This window comes from Parus major, chromosome 9, assembly GCF_001522545.3.
Source record: "Parus major isolate Abel chromosome 9, Parus_major1.1, whole genome shotgun sequence".
NCBI lineage: Eukaryota > Metazoa > Chordata > Aves > Passeriformes > Paridae > Parus > Parus major.
In genome coordinates this window covers 16,026,294-16,053,239 of record NC_031778.1, presented here as the reverse complement: position 1 = coordinate 16,053,239, position 26,946 = coordinate 16,026,294, and the positions used below count along the sequence as shown (strand labels likewise).

At 41.0% G+C, this 26,946-nt stretch overlaps 1 protein-coding gene across 4 annotated transcripts in view; it reads right to left on the bottom strand.

The window, feature by feature from the left end:
• DIS3L2 (DIS3 like 3'-5' exoribonuclease 2) overlaps window positions 1–26,946 on the bottom strand; it is a 178,437-nt gene that overhangs the window by 134,305 nt on the left and 17,186 nt on the right. For 3 of the 4 annotated variants that reach the window (XM_015637358.2, XM_015637359.2, XM_015637357.3), the window contains exons 3-6: window positions 25,709–25,867; window positions 25,273–25,415; window positions 20,005–20,058; window positions 15,825–15,926 (exon numbers count right to left, since the gene is read on the bottom strand). In XM_015637358.2, coding sequence (XP_015492844.1) covers window positions 15,825–15,926; window positions 20,005–20,058; window positions 25,273–25,415; window positions 25,709–25,867 — 458 coding nt within the window. Of the gene's footprint in view, window positions 1–15,824; window positions 15,927–20,004; window positions 20,059–25,272; window positions 25,416–25,708; window positions 25,868–26,430; window positions 26,652–26,946 lie in introns of all 4 variants that reach the window. The other variant, XM_015637360.2, reaches the window with a different exon arrangement.

Genomic DNA, 26,946 nt, shown 5'->3' with positions numbered 1-26,946 from the left:
AAGCCCACCACTACACATGTGCAGATCAGTCACACAACAGCCAGATATTCCCACTGACAGGGGGAACATCTACCCTACAGCTTTCAGGACACCTTCTGTGTGCCAGTAGGAAATGGATGGCTGCACACTGGAGCAAACTGCATCTCACAGGCAATGTAAAAGCAGTGATGAGCTTCCCTCATCAGGAATTCACCTTTAGCAATACATTCCTCCCAATATCCTGAACACACTTCCAATTCTCTTAAACATGCAGCAAAGACTGAAACACAAAATGCAGAAATACAAGAAAAATTATGCACTAGGTTACATTAAAAAGGTAAAAAGCCAAGGTGCTAATGGGCCACGTGGGGAAGAATAGAATCAAGTGTTAAGCCCATTCAACACTCTTACGAAACAAATCTGAGAATCACAAAATCCAGAAGCACAGCTCAAAAACATGTGACTGTGAACTAGCTTTGACACCTGCTTATGCCATTAATAAAATACTTAATATATGAAAAACACTGGGTTTTCAAAAGTGTCGTAACCTGTGCCTAGATGTGTTAGTCATCCACAAAGAACTCTCACTTGAGCACTAGAAATTACAGAACAAGGAAATCAAACCAAATCTTTACAAGGAAGCCAGCTCAAATGCTAAATCTGGACTGTGCTACCTGCAAACATTCATTAACAACCATGACAGATTGCTAGTCCTTTTAACCAGAAAGGAAAAGACTATCTCTCCCCTGCAGTGCATTGTGTACAATTATTGGATCTGAGACAGACAGCTACACAGGGCTTTCAGTATGTTCATTAAATAAGGCCAGGAAATTCAAAGCTGCTTCATACAGATCAAATGAACTCAAAGCAATCTTCACTTTCCCTCTGGGTAAAAGCAAGTATGGGATGACATTTAGTAATTTTCCTTACCTAGAAGAAGTTATTTGAATAATATTTACCAAGTTAAACTGTAATATAGTAAATGTGTTAATGAAAAATCATTTAAGCAACTTGACAAAAGAAAAAAAGCACCCAGCAAAAAAGGCAGGCTGTTCCAAAAAATGAAGAAAGTAAATCTATGTTCATTATAACTATTTAGATATAAATTAAATATGCTGATTCTGCAACAACTTCTCCCATGTAACTTAAAAGGTCTTCAGAAGTATATTCTTGAAACTCCACAAGTGACAGCACTAAATCTCAGTTTCATTTCATCTCAGGGAAGTTTGGAAAGCAGCCTCTGGATACAGTACTGCTGCTCAGCAACTCACCAATGAGTTTATGTTTATCTTGTTAAGAAAGAAAAAATTAGCCCTTTCATATACACATACTTTTAAGATAACAAGATTTTCTTCACAGCTTCAAGTTAGGCACTGAAGTACTTTGTTATGATTAGTTTATCACATTGAATCCAAATGCTCTGGATTATTAACCAACTCTTCTGACAGGTCTCCAATAATGAAACACACCATACACTGACTCACCATTCATCTTGGCTGATAAAACAGAAAAGGAAGATGGGAAAAATCTCAGAGCCTACCCAGGCAGTACACAGCTTTAGGAAACCCCTTTCATTTGCTTTCTCACCAGCAAAAGCAGTTTATTTGTTGGCTTTAACATAGCAAACTTCACACTTGCCTGCTTCTATTCTACCCATTGATGACAGGTACCACATCTAAAACTATCAGTACCCAAAGCACCTACACTGTCTTAAGAAATCCCTGCCTTGTTTTGAAATACCTGTTGACCCTTGAAGCTAATTTGCTGGTTTACCTGTACCACGCTACAGCTGTGCCATAATACCATTATCAGGAAAAGAAAACATTTCACACAGCAGTTTGTCCTCAGGCTGCTGAGGATCCAAATTGAAATCCCACTGCTCCCTTTGGGACCCAAGGTACCACATCCACCTCCACAGTTTGGCCACACTGGGCCCTGGCACTGAGGGATGGAGGATGTGCAGAGACAAAGTGAAGGAAGTCACAGAGAGGTGGAGATCAGCAATGTGAAGGTTGAGACATGCACTCCCACCTCAGTCTACCCATCCTTGCCCACAGACTGTGGAATAAAGTACTTTATAACCCCTACTGCGATTACACAGCACTGGGTGAAGTCAAATGACACGAGGAAGCTGCACGTAAGGTATTGGGAACAACTGCATTTCTTGTGCTTAAGCAACTCTTACAAGCTGGGGAACACTTACTCCATCCCTGCAACACCCCCTTTCAGACACCAGCTTTTACAGTCCCTGATCCAAAACAAATTAAAAGGGACACAAGGTACACAAAATCATCCGGTGATAAGCGTTTGTTCACAGCGAAACAATCGAACGGAAGGATTTGTCTCGTTAAACACACAAAAGGTTATCGATAACCCACCAGTTCACATCAGGTCTTCCAGCTCCAGGGAGGGACTGGATCCCACCCCACAACAATCACCTGTGCTGCCAGCCATGAGCAGACACGGCCAGGCACCTCCACCAAAGACATCCTTCCCCTAAGGATTCAAACATTCAAACACTCCCAGATAGGTTTCTGCAGAACAAAGGTTATTGGCAACACAAACTTCACACCAAGTGCATGATCAAACCTGCTTCCTTGTAAAATATTAACAGCACTCCACCAAAATAAAACTAAGCACGTTCTCAGTTCTTAACTAATAATTTTCCTTCTAATTTGACCACACTGTAAAGTTGCCTTAAAACCTCCCACAAGTTATTTCACTGCACCTTGCAGAGTCATTGGAGTACAATTAAAATCTTCTACCCAGCCTCTGGGTTTGAATGGTTTTCATAATTTCTTAACAGAATATTACTTTATTTGCCTAACACAATCCATACACCCCCAATTCATCAAACCTTTAGTCTAGGCTTGTTAAAAATGAACCCAATACTTTATAAACTGGATAAAAACAAGTTTCACTTCTCACACCATTCAGCTGACTGCCTCTTATTTTATTCTCTCATCATGACTTTATGAGCTGCTCCCACCAAATTACACTGTAAATGACACTGAAGAAAACTATGAATGTGTAATTGAAAGATGCAACTCAGACATTAGCTTCAATACTACCAAGAGTATTCAACAGTGAGCCAGGATCACAGGACCCTAGAAGCACTGACCCTTGACCTAAAATTAAAACAGAAAGCTGCTATGGTGTTTTGAATTTAGGGGCTAAGGTAAATTAATACATAAAACAGTCTCACTATAGAAACTTTCTCACCTTTATATTTGCAACAAGTCATATAAAACATATGGATATTGCAACTGAGGAACTGTGAAACAAGCATGCTACAGTCCTCCCAATACAAAAAGTACTCTGTTTAATGATAGAACACTGAATTTTCAGTAGTGTAAGTTAGTACAGCATACGAGCTCGAAATCTTGTAAGCTTCAGTTCATGTAATTATGCATTGTTTAGGAATTTAAACCACTATTGTTTTCTTGGAACAGTCAAAAATTGCCACACAAATACCAGTGTACTCTTGACCTCCACAGGGAGTGGCTCATTCCCATCTAACATGCCAACAAACTGCTCAGGATGAAGTTTCCCCATCACTGGCCTAACACACTCATCTATCACATCAACACTCTCATGTGCATTTGTATGACTTACTAGATCTTAGAGGTATCCAACTCTAGTGAACATTAACTTTTCCAAAGCAACCCCCAAAAATTTAAACACATCCTAAAGGCTACGAGTATTTCCTTTTCTTTTCCTCACCTCATAGCCAAGTGGAAGTACAAATGTCAAGATTCCACCCTGCAGTCACCAGCTGCAATCTCACAGTACAAGAAAATTCTTGAGGTAAGTCCTTCCTCAGGTACAACATGATGAAATGAAACCATTTCAACACACAGCATTTTACTTTAAATTGAGAAAAATCACAGAGTAGATTTAACAAACTTTGTCCATAAAACATTGACTTCAAAACAAACCTCCTAGTCAGTTTTCTGCCCCAAACAAGTTCAATGTAGACCAGCACTTACTTCTCTAATCTTGTAACACAGAGAGGTTGACAAACCTCAGCTTTAACTATAGTGTTAACACCAGCATAAATATCCTGTAATGTGTAATGCATTAAGGCATGATTTAAACATTCTTAAAAAAATTTTAAAATATCATCTCTGTCTATATTTGTTTTCAATTATCAATGATACATGAACAGCTCATTCATTTATTTTGTATTTATTTCTGCACAGTGAGAATATTGGAGCAAACGTGCTGAAAAAATCTGACAATTTTGGGGTAGAACTTTTTTCACAAAAACAATTACTGCTTGGGAAGGCACATTTTTACCATGAAGAAAATGTTATGTATTCCTGGTAAAGAAATAAAGCAACTTCCCCTGGCATATCCTGAGGAAGAACAGCAATTTTGCCACATTACTTTTCATTTGAGAGCTGAGGGGATGCAACACAGGCAGGAAGATATTTATTTCAATGCTGTTCTGACTAACCCTAAAAAACAGACCTGCAAAAATTTCAGAGGGGGCAGCAACTAATAAAGAAACATCTGTGGCAAATTTTAAATATAATGTTGATGTTTTACATCATTTGTTTTTTAGTAACATAATATAGAGTACATCCAGCTATGGATTCAGCTGGAAAAACATTTTACAGTAGAAATGGTCAACAATTTAAATAAAGAGCATTTCCTGAGGCGTCTTGCTAGCCAGGACATAGGAACCATGCTACACCCTCCTCACATCTGCAAAGGGGAAGAGTTGTTTTTTTTAACAGACTCAAGGGCACAGAGCTGCTGATTAGAGGCAAGTATTTTCCCTCATCCTAGTCCCTCACCTCACCCAAGTGACACAGATCAACCTGTGCGACCAGCTACTTTCATACAAGAATTTCAGACTGGGGCACAGTGCAGGGCATGGCACTGGGGCCAGATGAAGGGTAGGAGGGAGCACACCCAGCCTGCTGAGAAGCAGAGGTGTTGAGGCAAGTCGATGAAGACAAAGGATCCGGATGTTAAGTATCCTAAGGAAGAGTATTTGACAAATACTTAATGCTTTCTAAAGTAATCAACCCTGAGCTAGTGAAACCACAGTGTTTAATCAGAGGGTGATGTGCCAGTGTTGGGAGCTCTATTTCCTAATACCTCAAAATCCTGCACAAAGAGTTATGTATATTTTGCTGTCTGTCATTTCATACAACGCCCTTCCCTCAAGCACCGGTCCTCAGGACGCATTAGACATTGTTAGGGGAGATTAATTTAACTGCAGATTATTTTTTGATTATTTTTTCCTTTCTTTCACAAAGCACTTAAGAGGAATCAGTGCTTGGGAACTGGAGCTCTGAAGCACAGTCTATCCATTTATTTGTGATCATAGCAACTAATTGCTCAAAGACAAGCCTGAGGCCCCAGGACCATTCCCATGTCACTGAAGCTGGTTGCTGCAATGATGTGCCACTCATCCCCCCCAAAAAAGTGTTGTTAACTTGCTTGAGTGGCTTTGTGGTACAGGGGGCAGACAGCTGGATAACTGACCACTGGATAATGCTGACTCCTTCAGTGGCAAAAAGACAATGGTGGGAAAAATAAAAAATTAATTTTGACGTGTGTTAGTGGTTTTGTTAACAAAAAGTCTGCCCAAGGTCTCAATCAGCTCATAGGAAATTCCTGTGTAGCTGGAGACACTGCCCTGACAAGGCCAGCCTTCCCCTCCCAGCTTTTCCTCTACTTCACAGCCACGGCTGCTACCACACCTAGTCTTTGGGCTCCGCTATATCAGCACTGATAGGAGCCACCCCATGGGAAAGCAGGATAGTGAGAATGATGTCAGGTACCATGAAGAGCATTTTCCTTTTCTGTTTCAAAACTTTTGAACCTTACAGAAGGGGAGCCATCCATGTCTATGCTTTTTTTTTTTTTTGAGTTCCTACAAACGAATTTTAACAATGCATATCCTGCCAGGAAATGTTATCATGCATTAGTGATAAAGCATTAGATAAAAAGGCAAATTAAGTTTCCAAGACACAAATCTCAGCTGATAAACATATTACATCCACAGCTCAACAACTGTGCAGAGAAGAAAAGAAATAAAGCATTTTAAAGAAAGGCTTTAAAGAAAGGCTCAGGATTACTGGGGCGGGGGGAACCAGGAAGAGTAGATAAAGTAATGCCATCCTGTCAAAATACTGCTCAGACTATGCATGAAGCACAGCTATGAAATTAAACCAGATTAAACTAATGGCCATTCATTAACCTTGGGTATGTCTATATGGTACAACACAGACCTGAAGAGGAGCTCAGGCACCAGATGTCTTGCCAACACAGCACTCTCTCCCAGCACCAGCTCCCTGCTCAACTGAATAAATAAACTAGAGCCAGAGGAACCATTTATTCTCCTCCAGCAGTGATGCTGCACAGCTCTCCAGTCCAAGAGGCAGCAACTCTGCTCCCAGCCAGGTGACACAGCTGGTCACAGTCACCAAAAAGGAGTGCTGGGACATTCCCTCTGGATGCTGTTCTAATATGGAGATAATGCAAGGAAGCTGCCTTTCAAACACCAGCAAGCCAGCTGTACATTTAAAGGACAGCTGCTAGAAAAAGGCTGAAAGGAAAGGCATTGCAAAGCTTCACAATTGCCAGACTGCTCTGCCTAGAGCACGAGCCTAAAGGTCAGGGCAAGAAACAGGCTTCAAATGGGCAGTGAGCTGTTCCCAAGGCAGTCAGACTGTGCAGAACGTTGGTCCCACAGGATTGTCAGACACAGCTGGGCTATGCCCAGCTCTGTTGTTCACAGGCCCTTTAGAGAGGATGCTTGTCAAGGGATAAGCTCCCAGACTCGCACCAAAGGGAGAAGAGCTTCAAGTCCAAACCTAAACCAGACCATCACAGCAGTTGTAGTTACTGCAAAAGGCTACAGCTACAAATCTGATCTTCACAGAAGGAAAAAACTCCTAGGCAATCTGACATCAATAGGGGTGATAAAACCTGGAGGAAATTTACTTTACTGCAAAAAAATTCAAGGAGGGCACAGAGGTGAGTTACCTAGCTAATGTCCTTGAAACTTTTACCAGAACTCCCCACACCCTGAACAGTCATTAGGTCAGGAAGAAAGAGAAGCTGCTGAAATATTCCTTCCACTTCACACAAGTCCTTTGGACTTTCCCCAGACAGCACCAACCTGGCAAACATTACACCATGAGATTCAGAGATCACAAGAAGGGAGATGCCAGTTTCTAGAGAGCTTGCCAGCAAAAGTAGCCAATGCTCATTCCAACAAACAAGCCAAAAGCAAGGAGACTGAGAAGAAAAGGACATCCTGGCAGCTAATTAGTGAAAGCATTACAGTCAGTACTTCCAAGCACCAACAAGAACTAAGCAGGACATACAGCTTAATGCAGGATTTTTTTCAGACAGAACAGAGAATGTGTCTGGGGAATTCTTCACCAGTCACTTCTTGCGACCAAAATACACAAGCACTAATTAGATCATGCCAAGTCTTCATTTTCACACTTCCAAAGCTGCTCAATTAAAAGTATGCGTTTTGGCACTGCTCTCTGTTTCAAAACAATTTAGACAAAGCTGAAAACAAAGAAATGCTTCAACCCCAGGAGGTGACACAGCTGAAGATGGATGAATCAATAGCATACTGGAAACCTAAAAAACTCATAAGCAATACCGACAGACTTACTTTCATGAAGCAGATATTGCCTGATATGACAGAACACAGAAAACAAAAATAAACCAACAATGAGAAAGAAATAAAAACAGTGAGAAAATAAGGAAACTCTGCCTTTTTCAGCAGAGTTAGTAGATCAGCTCTACCTTGGAATATTTTCTTAGATTGTTACCAACTTTCTAAAGAGCCTTCAGGTAGTTACAACTGGGATAAAATCTGGAGAATGCAGGTAGAATCTGGGACCTTCAAAAACCCACACCATATGTCTTACCAGCGAGCCTATGCTGAGGAATGATGTCATGTCCACAGCTACTGAAGCTGTAAGGAATTTGTGGGAAAAGATAATCAGGAGGACTTCTAATTTCTCTTTCAATGTTTTCAGTGGCACTTTGTAAATAAGAAACTCGATTCAAAGTATCAGTTGCAATTCTTCCAGATGCTGCAGAAACAGACTGTCACAGCTACAGGTTCCAGGACATAGATTTGTATATTGAAGGATAATACCAAAGCAAGCAAGCAAGATTTCCTGGGTTAGCAGCATTAAGAACACTGCTATTGATGCACATGAGTCACTGACCACCTTGCACTGCATGACAGTGCACCAAGACCAGACTCATTCCCAGTTTTTGTGATGTGCACAGCAGTTAGGACATAAACTTCAGGAATCTGAGGAGAAGGCACCCCTCTGCTTGCAAGTAACATCACAAAGCCAGGCCAGGAGAGAGTGAGAGGCCAGGAGATCTCCTCAACCTGGCTGCACTTTTGCCTCATCTGGAGGAAGACACAGAACAGTGTCTGGGAGAAGGCACAACCATTCCAGCTCCCTGAAGCAGCAGCATGCTGACTCAAAACCTACCTACCATCAGCCTGCAGACACCTTTATCTTAGATGGTTACAAATTACCAACAACAAATTTCATGCATCTCATCCCTTCTTATCTTCAAGAACAAATGACAAATATCCTTCTTATCTTCAAGAACCACGTGGTTATAAATGAGGTCCCACATCCTACCCCAAAGAACCTGTTGTAGAAAAATCTCTGTCACTCCTCCAGCTGCTGCAATTCTTCATTTACATAAATTGCCTCTGTTTTAGATTCCTTGTCCCTCTGATTTATGGCCTTCAGAAAAATAAACATGAGTTAAGGAAACAAGGGAAAAGAGTAAATGAGCCAACCTCAGTAGCTTTGACCACATGTAAATACTGCAGCCAAATGCTGTTTCTCTGACAGCCAATAACAAGAGCAAACATGCAAATAGATATGTAGCACTTTTCCTATTCTTCAGAACTTAGGGATACAATCCAAAACCACATCACCTCAGGACTTAAAGATCATCAGGTTTTTAGTGTCATAGTAGCTCTTCATTTCACCAGCTATCAAGCTAAATTAGGAATATAGTCTCTTTAAAAAAAAACAAAACAGAGTATGACATTCACTGTAGCAAGTTTAGGCCAGATGAGACTTCTAGCATCAGTACAATTGATTTAAACTTATTCCTAATTATGCAGATCAGAAAGAAACCTGGACTACAGAAAATCTGGACAGTCTCTCAAGAAAGCATTTATAAAAAGTTAAGTGAGTTTAATGTGCATGACCTTCTAAAAACCAATCCCATCACAACAACAGGTATCCTGACTCTTATAAGGTGCAGGCTCCAAATACTCATGTGATATCACCAAATAAGTCTCCAAACTGGCAAAAAACAAACAGTTCTAAGAAATACTAATTCCACAGGAACCAAGAACTAAGAAAAGTCCAAAATGATGGTGGTTATATAAGAGATTGGATTAAGAATAATCTACTGTGATGTGTGCATATTTACAGAAGACTTGGAAGAACAGAGTTTAAAACAATCACTTGAAGAAAAGTTAGTTGTTAAAGGAAACAATTTGCTGTACTAGATTATTATGTGACCAAGAAAAAAGTAGTAAGCAGGAGCAGACATCAGGTATTAAATGCTGGCTTGTCTCCTCTTCTAAAGTAAAATTAGATGCCCCAAGAGCATTTCCCTCAATGCAACATGAAGCTCTTTGAGCAACACACACTGAAATTTAGCAGTATCTCACACTGCCTGAACTCACCCCCATCTGCTATTATTACACTGGGGATGTAACAACTGACCACATGTCATGAACGATTATTTAATGTTTAATTGTTCACCTAAGAGTAAGGTTTTTATCTTATTCTGTGCCTGTGCAGCCAAACCACAGCTGCAATGTGACTCTGTCTGTGCTGCTAGGACAGGATGCAGACAGTCAATAAAAAGAAGTTTGTCTTCCTACCTAACCAAACAATTTGCCTATTAATATCACTTTAATTCAGAAGAGAAGGAGGAAGAATAAAAAGAATATTAGACTGTTCAAAAACTTCATACCTTTCTTGTGATTTTATTATTCAGGATCCTGGTTTTGGCTTTCCCATCAGAGACACAGAGGCAGGAAAGGCCCTTCTCAGGAAGGCAAGGTTGCTTGCAACACCCAAAAGGTTGGTGTTTCTGCCTCCTTGTTTTCCACATGCAGGGGGGGCAAGGGCTGAATGCAGCACTGGGTCATGGCAATCTCACAGAATCCAGATCATTATAGTAATTATATCATTATACACCATAAAAATGCATGTCAGTGCTTGCTATTAAAACTGAATGTGTTAAGATGCCAGTTGATTCACTTCAAGTGGTATTTGATTAACAAAATGTGATAATGACATCTGTGAGAAGGCAAACGCAATGCCACATATGTCTCGGTGAGCAGCACTTCCTATTCTCTCAGCTTTTCTGCTATCAATCTACTGCACTGCTATTCCAAACCCAGTCAGTCTGCAGCTAAGCAAAGCCTGGGAAGAGCCATGCCAGCTCACAGCAAAGGCCCAGCAGTGTGGAACAACATGTGGCCAGCCAAAGAATGTCACAATTAGAAAGTTAGCATGTAATGAAGCTTTTCCAGATTCCACCAATTTGTGGCTTGGGAATTTGCCAAGCTGGGGAGGGATATGCACACACTTGTGTGTGACCATCAACTTACAGCCCTCACTGTAAAGCCCACAGCAAAGCAAATTAAAAAAACAAAACAACTGCCCTCCCTCCCTTACAGCATCCATCAACCTTTCAGATTTGCTAGAGCTCTGCTTTTCTGGACATCTTCCTAGTTGGCTTCCCACTTTACTCCTGAATATCATGAATTACACTTGAATGTTTTTAGTGTGCCAGAACACTTACTATTTCAATAATGACTTCTCCAGAACTTTTTTTATTATTATTATCAATGTAATGTTTCCAAACAACATTCTTGATTGTTAGACTCAAACAGTGTTGCTGTGATAACCCTCTAAGAACCTCATCTCCTCCTGAGTTACTGTTATCCTTACATTAGCTGCAAGATTTTGAGAAGAAACTGACTCTCAGAAGAATTTGGTTGAAATGAATTATTATTCAGCAGGACAAATCCAAAGCTAGCATCCCCTCTGGATAACTAATGTTTCATAGGTTTTCACCAACAGTGGGAGGCAGTGACTTGCCAGGATACGTAGCTCTGTTCAAATTATATGTGGTGATATTTGTGATGACTGCTTAAATCAAATTGTTCCTTCTTCACATTTGTTTGTAATTATGCCAACAACAGTCACAGCTGGGAAAAGTGAATTGTACTTTATGTCTTCTGTACAGAAAGTGTTTAAATATTTATCTGTGATGTATGGCTGAGAAGAGGCAGCTTGAAGATCTCCTGCTGCACTGTATTGCCTCTGACAGCTCAGTGTTGAACAGAACATGTGCTTTCATGAGCTATGAAACATTACTATTTCTGTCACTGTTGGACACTTTGTGGCCAAAATGTTGGACCCATTATCATTTTATCCAGCAACACACACTGTACATAATGAACAGCTCTCTATCCTTGGCCTTAGAGGCCTTCTGTCAAGATCAAAAGAACTGGAAATTGTGGCAAGAAGTACTGTAATCTGATGAGGAAATTATTCATAAAACAACAACAACAACAGAGGCACTGATATGCACTAATTTCTGTGAAACTGGCAGGTTAATCAGGAATTATTTTATCTACATGTACAGTATATTTATGCATAATTGGAGACCTCGCTGGCATATTGTAGCAAGCAATAGGGAGTTAGACCTCAAAACTCTTTCTTTTAAGTTTTGGTCAGCACCAAGTCCTTGTCTGGGTACTATTTTCAGACTAAGACTAAAATTTCAGCTGTAGCGTGCAATACATGAGACGGTTGTCATGAAAAACATTCCACGTTATAAACTACTACTCTAAAAGCACCAGGGATTGGGCCAGGAATCCAAGCCCCAAGTGATATCAAATGACTTATTATGCTATTTCCTTCCACCAAAGAAATTACATCTTGCAAGAAAAACCAAAACAGATACCTGAAATTAAATAAATTCTATCTGGCAATTAAGTAGGCGGCAAAAGAGCAAAAAGAGGCTGTGAGGGAAAACAGGTTAGGTTTATCCTCTATACTGACACACTTTGCTTGCCTCCTTGATGAGCATACAAAATAATACCAACATTTACTTTGACTTCCAGTAATTACACCACTGTATAACTGAAGCTTCTGAAATTGATATAAGCACAACTCCGTAATATATAACAAGAACTCAAGAGTGGAAGTTAAAGCAGTGAAAATCAGTCAAGAAATAAAGCACCATTTTTCTTCTTTATCAGAGTAATCAACAAGCACTGGGATAAATCCTGTCACTGGCTATCTTTTATTGAGATGTTCTTCCAGAAGATAAAGGCACAGGCGCAGGGAAGCCCTACAACTTGAAGTCAGGAGACAGTCTTGCAGACTGCAATGACACTCTGACTTCATTTGCTAAGAGTAGGTTAAGTACCTGGAAAAACAGCCTAAGTCAAATACCTTACTTTGCAAAAGCTAAATATTTGAAAGTTACCATAGCACCTCAATATTCCCAAGATGTAACACAAGAGGACAGGAGAGGAACTTCTGAAACGGAGCCTCTAAATGCGGTCGCTGCAACGCACACTGCTCAAGCCTGGCAGGAAGCTGATGGCCACCTCCTTCAGGACAGCAAGATAACAAATTCCGGGGACAAAAAGTCTCTCCTTCAAGTCTGTGGTGCCACACTGAAATTGTTGGCTCTTGATCAGAACTAATAGTAAGCAGAGAATTATGAACTGACAAACTGATCATCGCTGAACAGCCGGAGCTCTCCCAGCGGACGCGTGAACAAACAGAGCTTTAACACCAGACAGAATAAGCACAGGGAGGACCATGGTAGCTCATCCAAGCAATTGATGCACATGCTGGGAAGGACACAATGATGAGAAATTCAAGCCTGATAAATTTCCCACCACTGAGCCAAGAAGCAGAAGGCTGAAAATACTGCTGTCTCTCTCAAGAAGGTATTACATAAAGTATAACCACACATCCAGAGTATTTCACCATCCCCTTATATTTCACTGCGGCATTTTTACCTGTGTGTAAGGTATCACCATTACAGCTCAGGGGACACAGTATATCCCTGAAGAAACTGCTCTCCAGCTGGTGGCTTTTCCCTCACAGGCACTTCACCTGCAATGACCAACTCACCAGGGACAAGGCAGCTCCTAATTCTCTCAGCAATTCAAGAAAACACACAGGTTTCTCTATTCAAAATCCAAAGTTTGTTACCAGTCACACATTCTCCATTTCCTCCCATTTACACATATAAATTGAACTGAGGTGCCTCTAAGTCCTGCCTTTACTGGAACACAGCAATACACTGTGACTGCAGGAGAAGGTCCATGGAACCACTTGCACTATCAACATGAAGATCTTCCTCCAGAGCATCCAGAGACCATCCAGGGTGCTGGAAACCCAGAAGGCACAAACTCAACACACTGCTGAAACAGCCTTATCTTGTGCAAGAAACTGGTACAACAGCAAAAAAAAAACAGCTCAGCTCTCAGTGGAGCACAGGGTAATGTGTTGGGAATAGAGAACCATAAAAATAATCAGCACACACATCTCAATCCTAACAAACCAATATGTACAGAGCCAGTAAAGCCTCCTCTGAGAGCACCAGTTATACCATATATCTGATTTACAATTTTAGAGAAATAAATGAAGCTCTTCAGCTTGTTCCAAAGGCCCAGTGGCAAGGAGAAAACTCTCAATACACCTAAGTGGCAGCTTTGCAGCAGCATGAGACTAAACAAATGGAAAAACCTAAAATAGGTTGCGACAGTTTATCATTAATCAGTATAAATTACTTGGCAGAAGGCAGTATCTTTCAGTGCAACTTAGTGGCACCTTTCCCAAAGAACTAATACAAACATGAGCACGTAGCAAGAGATTTGGGGAGCGGGGGAAAAGGGATGTCATCGCTGACTGAGTTGCTGATGGCAAGAAACAAAAAATGAGGCTACACAGGGCAGCACCTGTGTGGCTGAAAAACATGACTGGCATGTTCCAGCTACTTCATTTGGCAAGGTTAAATTCACCACAGAAAAATCATAATCATATTACAAAACACTCAGGTCTTTTGAATGGTTTCCCTGCAGTCAGATACCACTTCTCTAAACAGTTCTATTTATTCATGCATTTTCCCAGGACAGGGATAACATTCTGAATCCTTCCTCTTGTATTCATAAAGGATCATTACTGTTGGACATACAAAGGTATGAGAGTAGAAGAGAGATGGAGAGGCATTATCTTTGTTTAGAGACAGATATAAATGGAAAACTGCAGACAAAGCTTCCAGCTCAGGCAACCTCTATCAAGCCTACAAAGATGCCCATGTGCTGGCAGGTCCTGGCAAAGGATTTGAGCATCCAAACTATTCAATTTTTCCATCTATATGAAATGTTTTAATATCAAAGATAACTTGCATGTGTGGATTTGGTGATCAAAACACATAGATATCAACATAGTTTTAGTGAACTCTGACTTGAAGTCTTGAATAGCTATCGAAGAAATTTTGCTTTGACCTCAAAACTGGTTCTCAGAGGTCACCAAGATATCTACAGACCTTTCTTTTATTTGTATATGGATATACCTGTAATACCCTAGATCCTACTTATGATTGCCTTTTGTATTAGATTTAGTTTTGTACTTATGTATGTCAAAAAACACTCATGTCATTCACTCATTTTATGCATACTTAAAAGGAAGAGACAAGTTCTAATACGTCTCAAACCATCATTTCAATTAGTATTAGATTTAACAGAATAGGTAGAAGGTTCAGCAAATGACCAGACTAAACTTGCATTTGCAAGTCTAAAATCACATAGCTTCAAACAAAGAAAGGTAGAGAAGGTAGCTAGACTGAGTAAAAAGCACCAGGCCAAAGTAGTTCGGACCAGTCCCCACTCTGCTGGAAACATCCTTACTGTTACTTTTGTTCAAAAGATCTAAAAAAAAGTCTTTAAACTGCCAAGAAGAGTTCAAAGACCATGTTTGGAAAACAATTTGTGGTGGTTCTGTCATGCTTAAATATGAAAACCTATGTTAAAATTGCTAACTGTAGCTTCCATTACCCAGCAAAAACTGCCCTAGCATAGAAGTGTTAAAAAATAAACCTGCAAACAAGATAAAATTATCCAGATATTTGAAAGGACAAAGTTTGATTAGGGAAAGAAGTTTCATCAGTGGAAAGAAAAAAACCCAAACAACCCAGACAGTGATCTTAGTGAAATCTCAGACATGAAAATGAAAAAGCAATTGTCCCACATTTGTATTGCTCCAGTCATTTCACACATGCTTCATTCATGTAAAGAATGGTATTACCACAAAATCTGGAGCTGTTACAAGATAAGCTTTTCATGGACTGAGGACCCAAACATTAGAGTTAATCATAACTAAAGCTTTGTGAACACCACTTGTCAAATACATGAGCAATTGCAAACACCTACACAGCACTATCCAAAACACCACTGCATGAAGACAGCCAAATAGCAGATACCAAAAGTCACCTCTGACAATTGTGCTTGGAACCAGTCTCATCATCAGACTTTCCCATACAGTGATAATGAAGGCCATTCCATGCAAAGAATGAGGTTTCAACGCCTCAGGTATCACTTCTTCCAAACATTGTAATGGATAAAGTCTTTTAATCAACAGCAGCGTGAATTCAATTTAGCTAATCTGATTTGTATGAAATTCTCTGTCTCATGCCCTAAAAGTTTAGTGATAAAAATTGTAATAAGCTTTTCCTCTCAAATCACAACAAAAATAAACTGAACTGACCTTCCATTGATCCCTGGGCAGCAGTTTCACCACCACGATGTCACCGTTCAGGGCTCGGTTGCGAGCAACCACTCCATCAATAAAGATATCGCGACTCCCATCCTAGCCAAAGAGGAAGAAAAGTAAGTGCCAGACCAAAACATATTAAATCATGGTTGTAATGAAGCTTAAAACATTGCCATCAAAAAGACACACACACCCTTGTGAGGCAAACACCCTGCAGTTGTACACAGGAACAAAACAGATTCACCATATGCCCTTTAACATACAGGATCTTTCAGCAAATGAGCACCCTTCTATGGATGTGCCAGTACAGTAGTTCCACACTATTTACACAAGACAGAGCCAAGCCCTCAAGATGTGTTGTCTCAGTTCCTCTGCAGTTACTCTTGGGAACAGGTAGAGAGTTTTCTGCTGTCACAGCTCTTGACACATTAATCTGCCACCTCAAGGATTCAAAGCCAGTGTTCAGAAAAGACAAATGTTCAGAATGGTTTACAAGACAGTCTCTGCAAAATGCTCCATGCAGAGCTCCTGCTGCTCTCCCAGTGAGCTGGGAAAGCAGGGACATGCAACTCCCAGATCAGCAGGGCACTCCGTGAAGGTGGCCTGGATTGTGGTGAGGGATGCAGTCTCTTGTTTTTCAAATGAGTTAACACCATATATTCTGCATTTGGCAAAACTAATGTTAGAAGGTATCCCAGATAATGACAACCACAGATGCCAACTGCAAGCCAGGAGATCTCTTACTGTAACAGACAAGTCAAGACACCTTCTCTAAATATTCTGGGTTAGCATCCTTGCACAAGAGCCTCTACTAATTGCACACACTATGATTATCCACCCCAGACATGTCTGGCATTCGGTTACTCTAGATTTAGTTTGGGAGATTTTCTTCATAGGGCAAACAAAGTTTCCTGAAGATGCCAACACAAAGATTTTAGTTTTTAAAGGATTTCCAGCTTTGTCCTTTTTTCTTTTCTTTTGATAATTACTGACCGTGCTCTTGCTGCTTTCATTCCTTTCTCATAATTCAGTATACAAAAAATTCCATGTGCCTGTTTACAGTGCAATGAACATGTCAAACAATGTGAGCATTTAGTATAAATATGACCAGTTTAAATAGTTTTTAGAGAGTTATCTTTGCACAGTTTGGAGGTACAAAAAATGAGGTTGAGTTTCTTCAGATTAGTACTTTATTGTCTTTCAAAGAAAAAACAGCCTCATAAGACTTAAAGTCTTAATCACAACTTCAGCTGTTTCTCAGACACTCCTGAGTCTCATATGCATGAATAAATCCAATCAGAACTACCAGTATGCTCAGTGTCCAAGAAAAACTTCTTTTATAACCTGAAAACATGAAGCCCAAATATCACATAAGTATCTTACTCTGCTTAGATACCAAAACAATAAAAGGAAGAACCCTGCCATGATGTGAAACTAAGGCTGTCCTCCAAGAGACCAAATTACTCTTAGAAAGAAAAGCAGCAGCAGCAGCTCAACAGCTGTGTGAAAGCTGCCTCCCATGACAAGATGCAGAAAAATTGCAAAGCCTTCTGGACCAACATAATTCAAATTGGAAACCGTTCTTTTCAAAAAGCCAGATTTTTTACACATGGTCTTATTCCTTATTTCTCCCCACCCTTTCCCTTCAGCTCCAACTCTTTACCTAAATCTGTCATATACATAAAAATGAAATGTTCAAAGTCATTTTCTAAGGCAAATTCCTGGTTTTTGTTAGAGGTTTCTTTTTGTCTGTTCCTGTAGCTGCTCTGTGCTGCAGGACACAGGCTGGCATTCACAATAATTTGCTCTATAATTTTTTTCCCTTTTCTCCTGTGTTCATGAAAATACAAGACATTTTCTTCCACTCCCTGTAAAGGTGCCTGATGTAAGACATACCATCTGGTTAAAGCTGCATCTTCACACTCTGCAAGAGTCTTGTCTTTAATTTCATCCACACACTCTCTTTCCAAATTACATATATATATTTACACAAATTTGCATATGTATATGCACACCTATTTTACAGCAGTTAATTTCAACATCTGCAACAAAGCTGTAATCAGAAAATTGCCATCAGTTTTGTTTTTCTCTCCAAAAAGAAACATCTCTGCATCTTGAACTTCAGGCTTACAATTGTTGGGTGAACTCACACACTTCCAAGAAAATTTGTGCATCCCACTTTTCCTCTGCACAGCTGACATTTCAGCTTACTAATACAATTAAAATGGCACTGAATGACAACAGAACACAATCACCTGCAAAGTCTCAGCTGACCCTGGGGTGCACCTACTCTATTGGCCACAATGGCCTCAAGACTTCCACAGCCATCCCCAGGGAACACGGGGCTTTCTCTGCAAATATCTCCAGCAGTGCTCCCTATCCCCCTCTGACAAGGGATCTGCAGTACTTCCACCTGCTCTGGAAGTGCTTCCCACAAGCACAGCACAGCTCCAGTCACTGCCACTCACGCTCAGCAGCACTATCCTTCACACTGACACTTCAAACCACACCACTCTGCACAGGGAACACACTGGATGTGAGGCAGAGATTTAAATTCTTGGGGTCTGTTCTCTGGGTAGCTCCAAGAAGAAAGCCCTGGGCCTTCCCCTCAACTCTTCATGCAACAATGAGACGAGCAGACAGAGCACATGTGCAGCAAGAAACACGCAAGGACTTCTGGTGTCAGAAGGTGAACAGCTGTTGCATTGAACTCCATGAAGTCATGGCCAAGTCATAGCTGAAGTGAAAGGGTACAGTGCCCTCATCAACAGCAGGAAAGAAAGGGTGATTTTTCACAGCTGCAGCTCTTGCAGCATCTGGCAATGATGGGAAGTGCTGCAGAACACCAAAGCTGCAACCCCTCCATTATGGAAAATAATGTTATACAAAGGATATGTTTCCCAAAGCATCTGTCTTAAAGGACTGTGCCTACACAAGCCAGAGTCATCTTCATCCACGTGTTGATTCTGCTGGTTCTCATATTTATCTCCAAAAAGGACAGAAAAGTAGAAAGCTGAGATAACCACCTCTGCTAGCCCTCCTTAATGTATGCATTCCTGCACACAGAACAGGCACAAGGCAACAGCTGGACACCAGAGGGGCGATTAGGGGTAAAGCCTCACATCCAACTAATTCATGAGAGTAGCTGAACTTCCCATCTAACCTTGCATTTTGTAAATTCAGAGAATATATTTAACAGCTTACACTTCCCACACCTACAAGGACACCTGGCAAAAGGAAGGATCAAAGTTCCTTTCACTTATACACTTCCCTCCTGATGTACCAGAGAGCTGCTCTGTACTTCTTCCTCTAGTTAATGTTAGTGCATTCTGTGCAGCCCCAACCTTTTCCCACCCCTCTACTGCCAACCTTCTCTAACAAAGCTCCAAAACACTTCCCCAAATCAGCAACATGAACTGATAAACACCATGAATTTCAAGGCTTTCAGTCCAAGCCCCAAAACAATAGTGCTGTCAGTAGCTGGGACAACAACATAATCAGTGCTTCATTGTCTCAGGGCAGGCTCTGACTTCTCATCCCTACACCAGCAAAACATTTCAATATAAAACTCTCTCATTAACAGCAACACTTTGACCAAGTCAGTTCTGGATAAAAAGCTTTGGGTGTGCCAGCTGTGAGGTCACCTTCCCAACTGAAAGACCCTGAAATTGCAAGAGTCCTTCTTTTCTGTCAAAATAAGAAGAGGTGCATGCCAGTCCCACCCAAGATACAGCCCTTGCCAAAGCGGGCACATGAAAAGGAATCACGCATATTATTTCTGGAATGACTTTTCAAATTAGCTCATGCAGCAGATCGAAAATGGAGAGCATATTTGTTTAGGGAAGATTAACTTAAATCAGTGGAAAATCTATAAAACCTCTGCAGCCATAAACCAAGGGTTTCTGATTACGCTGTCTGGTGGTCCTCAAACCTGACTTCAGCTGGCCTCTGTGGGACCCTGCAGTGTCCCCAGGCACAGCACAAGCAAAGTGTTTCTTTGAGGTATGAGAAAGCAGGATTTGTTTGGGAATATTTGATATAAAAAAAAAAAAATCCAGATTGTGTTAATTTATTCCAACTCATTCACCTCTGAGCAACCTTCTGTGCACAGCATAACTCCTATCTTAATGCACCTTTACTTATGAACTTTAAAGCATTATAAAATTACACTTACTGGAGATGGAATGAAGGCTTCATGGTACTTCTTAGGATTTATTCTCAAGGGTCCCTTAAAAAAAAAGAAAGGAGAAAGATTATGCCTGAATCTTATTAATTTTATTTAACACCAGTTAAATTAGAGAGCTGTGGGTAATATATCTACAGTGAAACATGAGAGATACATCTAAATTTCCATTATACATTTCAAGTCTTGACAACTTAGCATCCAAGCAATTTCAAGCCAAAAGGCAGTTTCATGATAGGCTTAAGCTGATCTACTGCAGTCTGTCATCAAAGAGATGTTGAATCATTAGTTGCTGCTGCTACTGGGTGAACTGAGGATCCAAGCTTTCCTGTTCCATTCACACATTTTCTGCTGAGCATCCACCAACTTCGTTAACAATTGGATAATAGAAACAATTCGGCTTGCTCTGTCTTGGAAAAGGAGAATGTTGGGTTTGCTTATTTTGGAGGGTACAAGGAAAGAGGAAAAGAAAAGCTGAGCTTGCATGGCAGCAGGTATCATTCTTATGGGGCTCTGGCTGCTTAGGTTGTTCCTGCAAACAGACAGCAGCAGTAACTCTGTGATAATAAAGTACATTTCCAAAGAAGAATTAAAAGGATTTTCCAAAAATAAACATTTAAAGTCTACAGGATTAAATTATGTTTAAACATACTTAAAGGCTAACTATCTTAAATACATTTGAGAATTCCATGGTCTATCTATTTCTGCTTTGTTATCTGCCAACTTAAAGGCCAAGTCACCTGCAACAAATTCATATCAACCCTCCAAAGTAAACCAACCAGTTTTGCTGCTTGCACTCAGGTCCATCCAAGAAAAAGGAAGAGCCAACCAAAGACTTATAGGCTACACATTTGCATCCCAAAAGGATCCTGGAAATTTGGATTCAGGTGACTGCAGTTCAAACTGATAGCATTTGAATCTTATGGGAATACAACTTAGGTATCTGCCTTTCAACAGGCTTCTGCTCTGGGAAGAAACTTCAGAAATTTCTCCACTTATGTATTTGAAGTAATGTTAGCCAATTTATTATATGAACATATTCCATCTGCTTGCACTGCTGTGTTAAACAATCATAGGAGCATCTCACAGGAATTGCTTCTTTAAAACTTTACTGCAGCAAATAATTTTTTATGCATTCTGGAAAACACTCAAACAATAGGAAAATAGAGCTGATTACATGTGAATGTTTTGCTTCCTTGAAGAATTCACAGATTTACAAAGATTTTCCATTGCACTTATTTGCTAAAGTTTAGCAGCAAATACAGAATACCAGATTACCAGCAGCATGTGTTTCATACTCTTTAGATACTTTTTGAGTATTTTGCTGCACTATCTGATTTTATGTCTCACATAACTTGTACTAACAAGGACACTCGCCCCCATGGTAGGCACAACTGAGGACGACAGCATGGAAACAAAGATGACCCACTGAGAGAAACCCTGGGGTATTTTATGCTTAAGCAAAGTGAGAGCTGACTTGCTGTCATCAGTTTCTATTAGTGCTGGTACCCACTGATGGAAAACTCTCAATGGTCATCTTCCACTTATTTCCCAGAATCAGTCACCAAAAGATGCTACAGAGAGAAAAGAAAAAAAGGAAAGGGATTGTTGCTCTGTTTGACAATGAGTCAATTCCCATATATGGATCTACCCACCAGCACTAAGCAGATGAGGGGCTATCTGTTTTCCTCCACACAATCCCCTTGAATAGTTTGGGACTGCTGTCAATCAGTCAGGTGTAAATGCCAATCATGCACATGAAAAATCAGGGTTTGTGTACATGGCCCAGTAGGCACCAGAGCAGCAACATGCCTATGGATGCCCAGCTCCAGCAAAAGCACAGAGCACGGTTTTACCATGTTTATTGTGCAGCCTGTTTATCTGCATTTTATATGCACTACCTAATTATGATCAGCATTAGAATTCTTACGTCAAGTAACGTTAAAAAACTTCAGCTCTTTCCTTTAAGCAAGAAACTCACAAAATTTATCTTAGAAAGCAGATGGGCCCTATTATCTGTGCCCATGAAAATCCTATTTACAATGTTGTACATTTCACGCTGTGATATCATATCTGGAACCAGTCACTCTCCCCATCTGCAATGAACAACTGTTCTCATATGTGTATTGGGGGGTGAGGATCTGGCTGCAGAGTCTCATGATGTCACACTAATGTTGTATTATTTTACAATAGCTTGCAAATAATAGCTGCTATATTTATCAGTGTTTTTCTGTCATTAGGGCTTTTGTTATGAAAGGGAAGAACAAGGTCTGCAGGAAGGTTTCTAAAACATTTTCTGATGATTCAAGGCAGCTTCACAGGCTCTTGCCAATAAAGTTTCTAACCTTATTGAACTTTCCCAGTGAGACACAAAAGGGTCACAATTTCTCAAGCTGCTCTGCTAAACCCAGACAGGCAGTACTCAGACCAAACTTCAAGCATCCTGAACCAAGCAGTTTATAACAACTATTGTAACACATATGCCTAGATTCGTTTGCATGTACAAAACACCAAAAAAATATCAGGGTTCACCAGTATCTCATTGGTACCAAGGCTTCCTTTGAAAAAACAATCCATGAAAATCAGGGAAACCCCAGCTTTCACATCCACAAAAGAGCAGCTTTTCAAGGAAAAACATCCTTTCAACAGTAAAGCAGGCTCTGCATCTCTGTTGGCTCCGCCTGACCCCAGCAGCCCTGCAGGGAGGGTCTGGGAGACGCTGGAGGCGTGGAGCAGACATGAGTTTCTGGCTGAGGCTTCAGAGGATGATAAGAGTCCTTTGGGTCAATGCTCTTTAATACACAGCCCGATTTCATCTGTTGTGTATAACCATCATTGGGAACGAAGCAGGAGTTATTCAGTCTTGTTTGCCTTCAGGCCATCCGCTGTGATTCCAACCAACCCGACACGCCTGCCGTTTGCTCCCTGCAGTTTTAAGGGCAGGGAAGTGGGAATTCTGTGCACTCGTAAGCGCCTGAGCTCAGATCCCTTTTCCTGTGGAAGGGCACTTCCGGACACTTCGCATGACTAAATGAATCCAGGAATGTGCAGGGCACACTTCTCGTGCTACTTATCAAAACATGACTTATGTCAGATACAGCACCAGAAGCCATTAAGATCAATATTACTGACAGACGTCAGCACCCATAAAGATAACCTTTCACTTTTCCTGATCCAGGGCTGCCTAATCTTCACAGCACTCGTGTGTCATCTGAGCAATCTCCAGGTCTGCCAGTAGTTTCTGTGGGTTGGGCTTGCAGGAACATTTTGTTGCACAGCTGCATTGCCAAGGTCCAGCAAGAATCTCAGTATTATGGTAGGCTCTTTTCTCCCTAACAGAGCTCTCAAATTCCCATCCAAATATAAGCAGATCCAGTGTTTCCAGGATGCTCCAGGAGACAGCCCGTGTTCAGAGAGTCATGCTGCTGCCTGGGAGCACTCCAGTTTCCTCAGGACCATCAGATTCAGACCAATAGGTTTGTCCTCTCCTTCCATAGGCTCTTGTGGAGCCTTTTTGCAGGTTACCATGCCAGACCAATTCCCTGCTTTTGGGATTAACACAACAGGAATTTGTTCATTCTGTCTCTTGCCACTGTAGAGAAAACCACTGAATATTTGTCCATTCACTAAAGTTGCTCTCAGGATCTCACTTATCCTGGTTGAAGCTGCAGTGATGAATGGTCTTGATGAAATCGTAAGGATGAATGAACTGAAGATGAGAAATACTGAGCTGGGATGCCCATGATCTAACACTCAGCTCTGAATGACTAAATCCAGCTTCTACAATCTCAATTGTTTCACTGAGATGTGGAACTGGATGAAAGGGAAACAGACAGAGCCTAAGAAAGCACACATGACTCTTCCAGTTACGCAGCACATGACCTGGAGGAGACACTACACATTTACAAGAATTAGGGATTCTTTTGCCAGGGATCATGCAATCACAGGTCCATAGGGACTAGGCATTTCAATGGGATTCTCAGGTAGTAGTCATAGCCTGATGTGCCTCATCAAGTGCAGCTGCAATTGACCTCATAGGCAGTCTGCACTCACTGCACTTAACACTATCAGGCTGTGTTACCAAAAATGGTGCCAAAAACACTGCTGAAGGTAAGACAGAAGCTTTAGCTGATTCCATATGCCAGTGCAATCATGAGGGAAGTCACAGCTTAAGGCTCCTATTTCCTCCCTCACCATTTGCTTCCCACTGCAGATGTCTGTGATGATCTTTAAAAATGTGTTGGCCTAAGGTCCAAGTAGCCCAGTGGACCATGCTGATCATCAACAGGGATATGATTTCTCTCAAAGCTAAGAATGCACGAGATTGGTCTTCAGGATGGAATCAGGCACTCTTATGTAAAATCCTCATTACACCTCCAGAGATTATGCCATTATAATGATACACAAGAATTATTATGCAATTATAACAAAAAAAAATCAGACAAAAATTGACGTGATGTCATTTGAGACTCCAGTGTATCAATGAAAGTAAGTATCACAACCTCAGCAGCACCACAACACTCATTAAATGGCAATGGACCTGTGTATGTTTGGGTAAACAGTGCCTCAGCATGGATGTCATGCCCTCATTGACTTCCACTGGCCCTTTTTCTCCAGCCAATCTGATCTCACTGGGATGCCAGGTGTGTCCTGAAGAGCATTACACCATGTTGAGGACTACTATGAATGTGGTGGAAGGATGCTCTCTTCTTCTCCATCTGAGCCCTGCCAGCCTTCATGTAAATCTCCTCTATCCAGTAGACAGGACAGCAGGTCCACCCCCACATTCTTTAGAAAAGAATTGCTGCCTAATGATGGCTACAGTTTTGCTGCTCCAAAATGAAGCACAAATGTTTTTGTGAGAAATTTCAGCAAGAGGTATCTTGCTAAGGGAATTTGGTTTTGCTTACACTGACACAGACAGAGGTTTCCAGCAACTGCTGTTGTTTTTAGCATCATCTGTAAAAGTGTCTCCCCAGTAATGACCATCATGGCCAGAAGACTATTCAACCAGAAATCTGCAGTTTATCACTGGATCAGGAATTTCACAGAACATGAAATGAAACAAAGAACTACTTCAGAGGAATGTAGAAGATTCCATCCCACTTGAAGAATGTCCTGAAAAAGAGAAAATATCTTCCTCTGGCATCTACAAGTGCTACATCAATTCCCTGTCATCAACTGCTGTTCATTTCCAAAAACTGTCTGTGATTTCCACAGACTTATCACAAGAGCATGGACACTGTACATTTCAGGCACCTGAATTAGCTCTCCCCTCTTCAGTCCTGCTGAAACATTTTCCTTTGACATGTAGGCTTCAAAGATACTCTTCCTCCTCCCTCGAGTGGGTTTATTTAGATTCTTTCTGTCACCTGATGTTGGGACAGCAGCATAGGGTCCTCCTGCAAACAAAAATTCGTAAGTGTTACCTTGCCCACCAAACATGTCTGTGTATCTTAACAGAATCTGTACAGAGACTTTATATTCAAAGTTGAACTTTTGAGAACAGTTTGCCTAGAAACATTGGCACCCGACTTCAGAACACTGAAAAGCCTGGAATAATCATATTTTACAAATAATCAACAGTATTTTGGAGCTCATTTTAAAGCCAATAGCATTCATCCCAGCCCATCTTTTAAAGCACAGGATTCAAGGCAGCTTATTCCTGAAGCGTGTACACACACTGCTTTAATACCTCTGGGAGTTCCCAGTTGTCTGGGATTTATTCTGCTGTCTGAATTGTTCATTGTTTCTGTCTGTGATTCAGAGAGTTGCCTCTTCCTATCGAAGTTCTGGGGAGTTCTTGCAGATTCAGAGTTGTTTCTGGTCCTTGCAAACCCTCTTTTTTCTGCACCTGAAATCAAATACAGGTTTAAAATAACAAGGAAGGGAAGAGGAACCCCAGTGCCAGCTTGTGGTCCTGGTGAAGCTCATGGTCTCTAGTTCTTCAGTACAAGTTACAACCATGAGTAGTAGCCTTTATCCAAGAGAAACAATGTCTTCATTAGTTCACTTGTAATCTGTTGGCTCTTTGGGCCTCATAATACACCACTAACTTATTTTAGCATAAATAAAACGCTGGAAATTACGATGCTGAAGTTCAATACAACCCTTCCAAAATCCTGGGAAATTCATTAGAGCATATAAAATGTGAAATTGTTAAACTGTTTCCAAAGTCTCCACCCCATTAAGCCCCCAAGTAGTGAGAAAATATAACCTCTCTACAACTTAATTAACCAGTTCAGGAATCAAGGAGGCAAAAAAAAATTCTTAACAACCCACACTGGAGTTAGTAACTTTGGAGCTACCAGAGGCAGCACGGTACACAAGGACACCAGGAAGAAGTGCCAAAGCTCCAAATGTCCAGCCTGCTCAGAATAGGCCACAATCATATGAAAATATTCTGCAGAGACTCACCCCTTACTTCCCTGCCATCACCTCAGCCCCTTCCCTACAGCCAGGAGAGCAAGCAGCAGCTTCCAAAGCGTATGCCAACGCTGTTCCACGGATCAGCACATTGGAATGCAACCCAGTGCCGCGCAGCTGCCCTCTTGGCCCTCCACCTGGATACTGAACATGTCATCACAGCTTTGCCTTCCAGCCCCTCCTGGCTACGCTCCCTGGGTCCAAGCTTGTACCTGCAAGTCAGAAAACGTGCAACGCCAACTTATTTGCTACGGTGCTATCCAAGTTACAAGGCAAATTTTTTACCTATGGTATCCTTCTCAAACAAAATAGCAGATTGCATCACAGCAGCGAGACAAAAACGTTTTAAAAACTATTCTTAAGCAGAGATCTTTAAAAAATATGTTGTAACAAGAGAAAACTGCTACTTTACCCAATCACAGAGAAAAAGCAATTTTCATATATATAACAACAGGCAAATCAGCAGGAGGGAGAGATCCCCTAATTCAGGAGGGAAAACACCAAGAC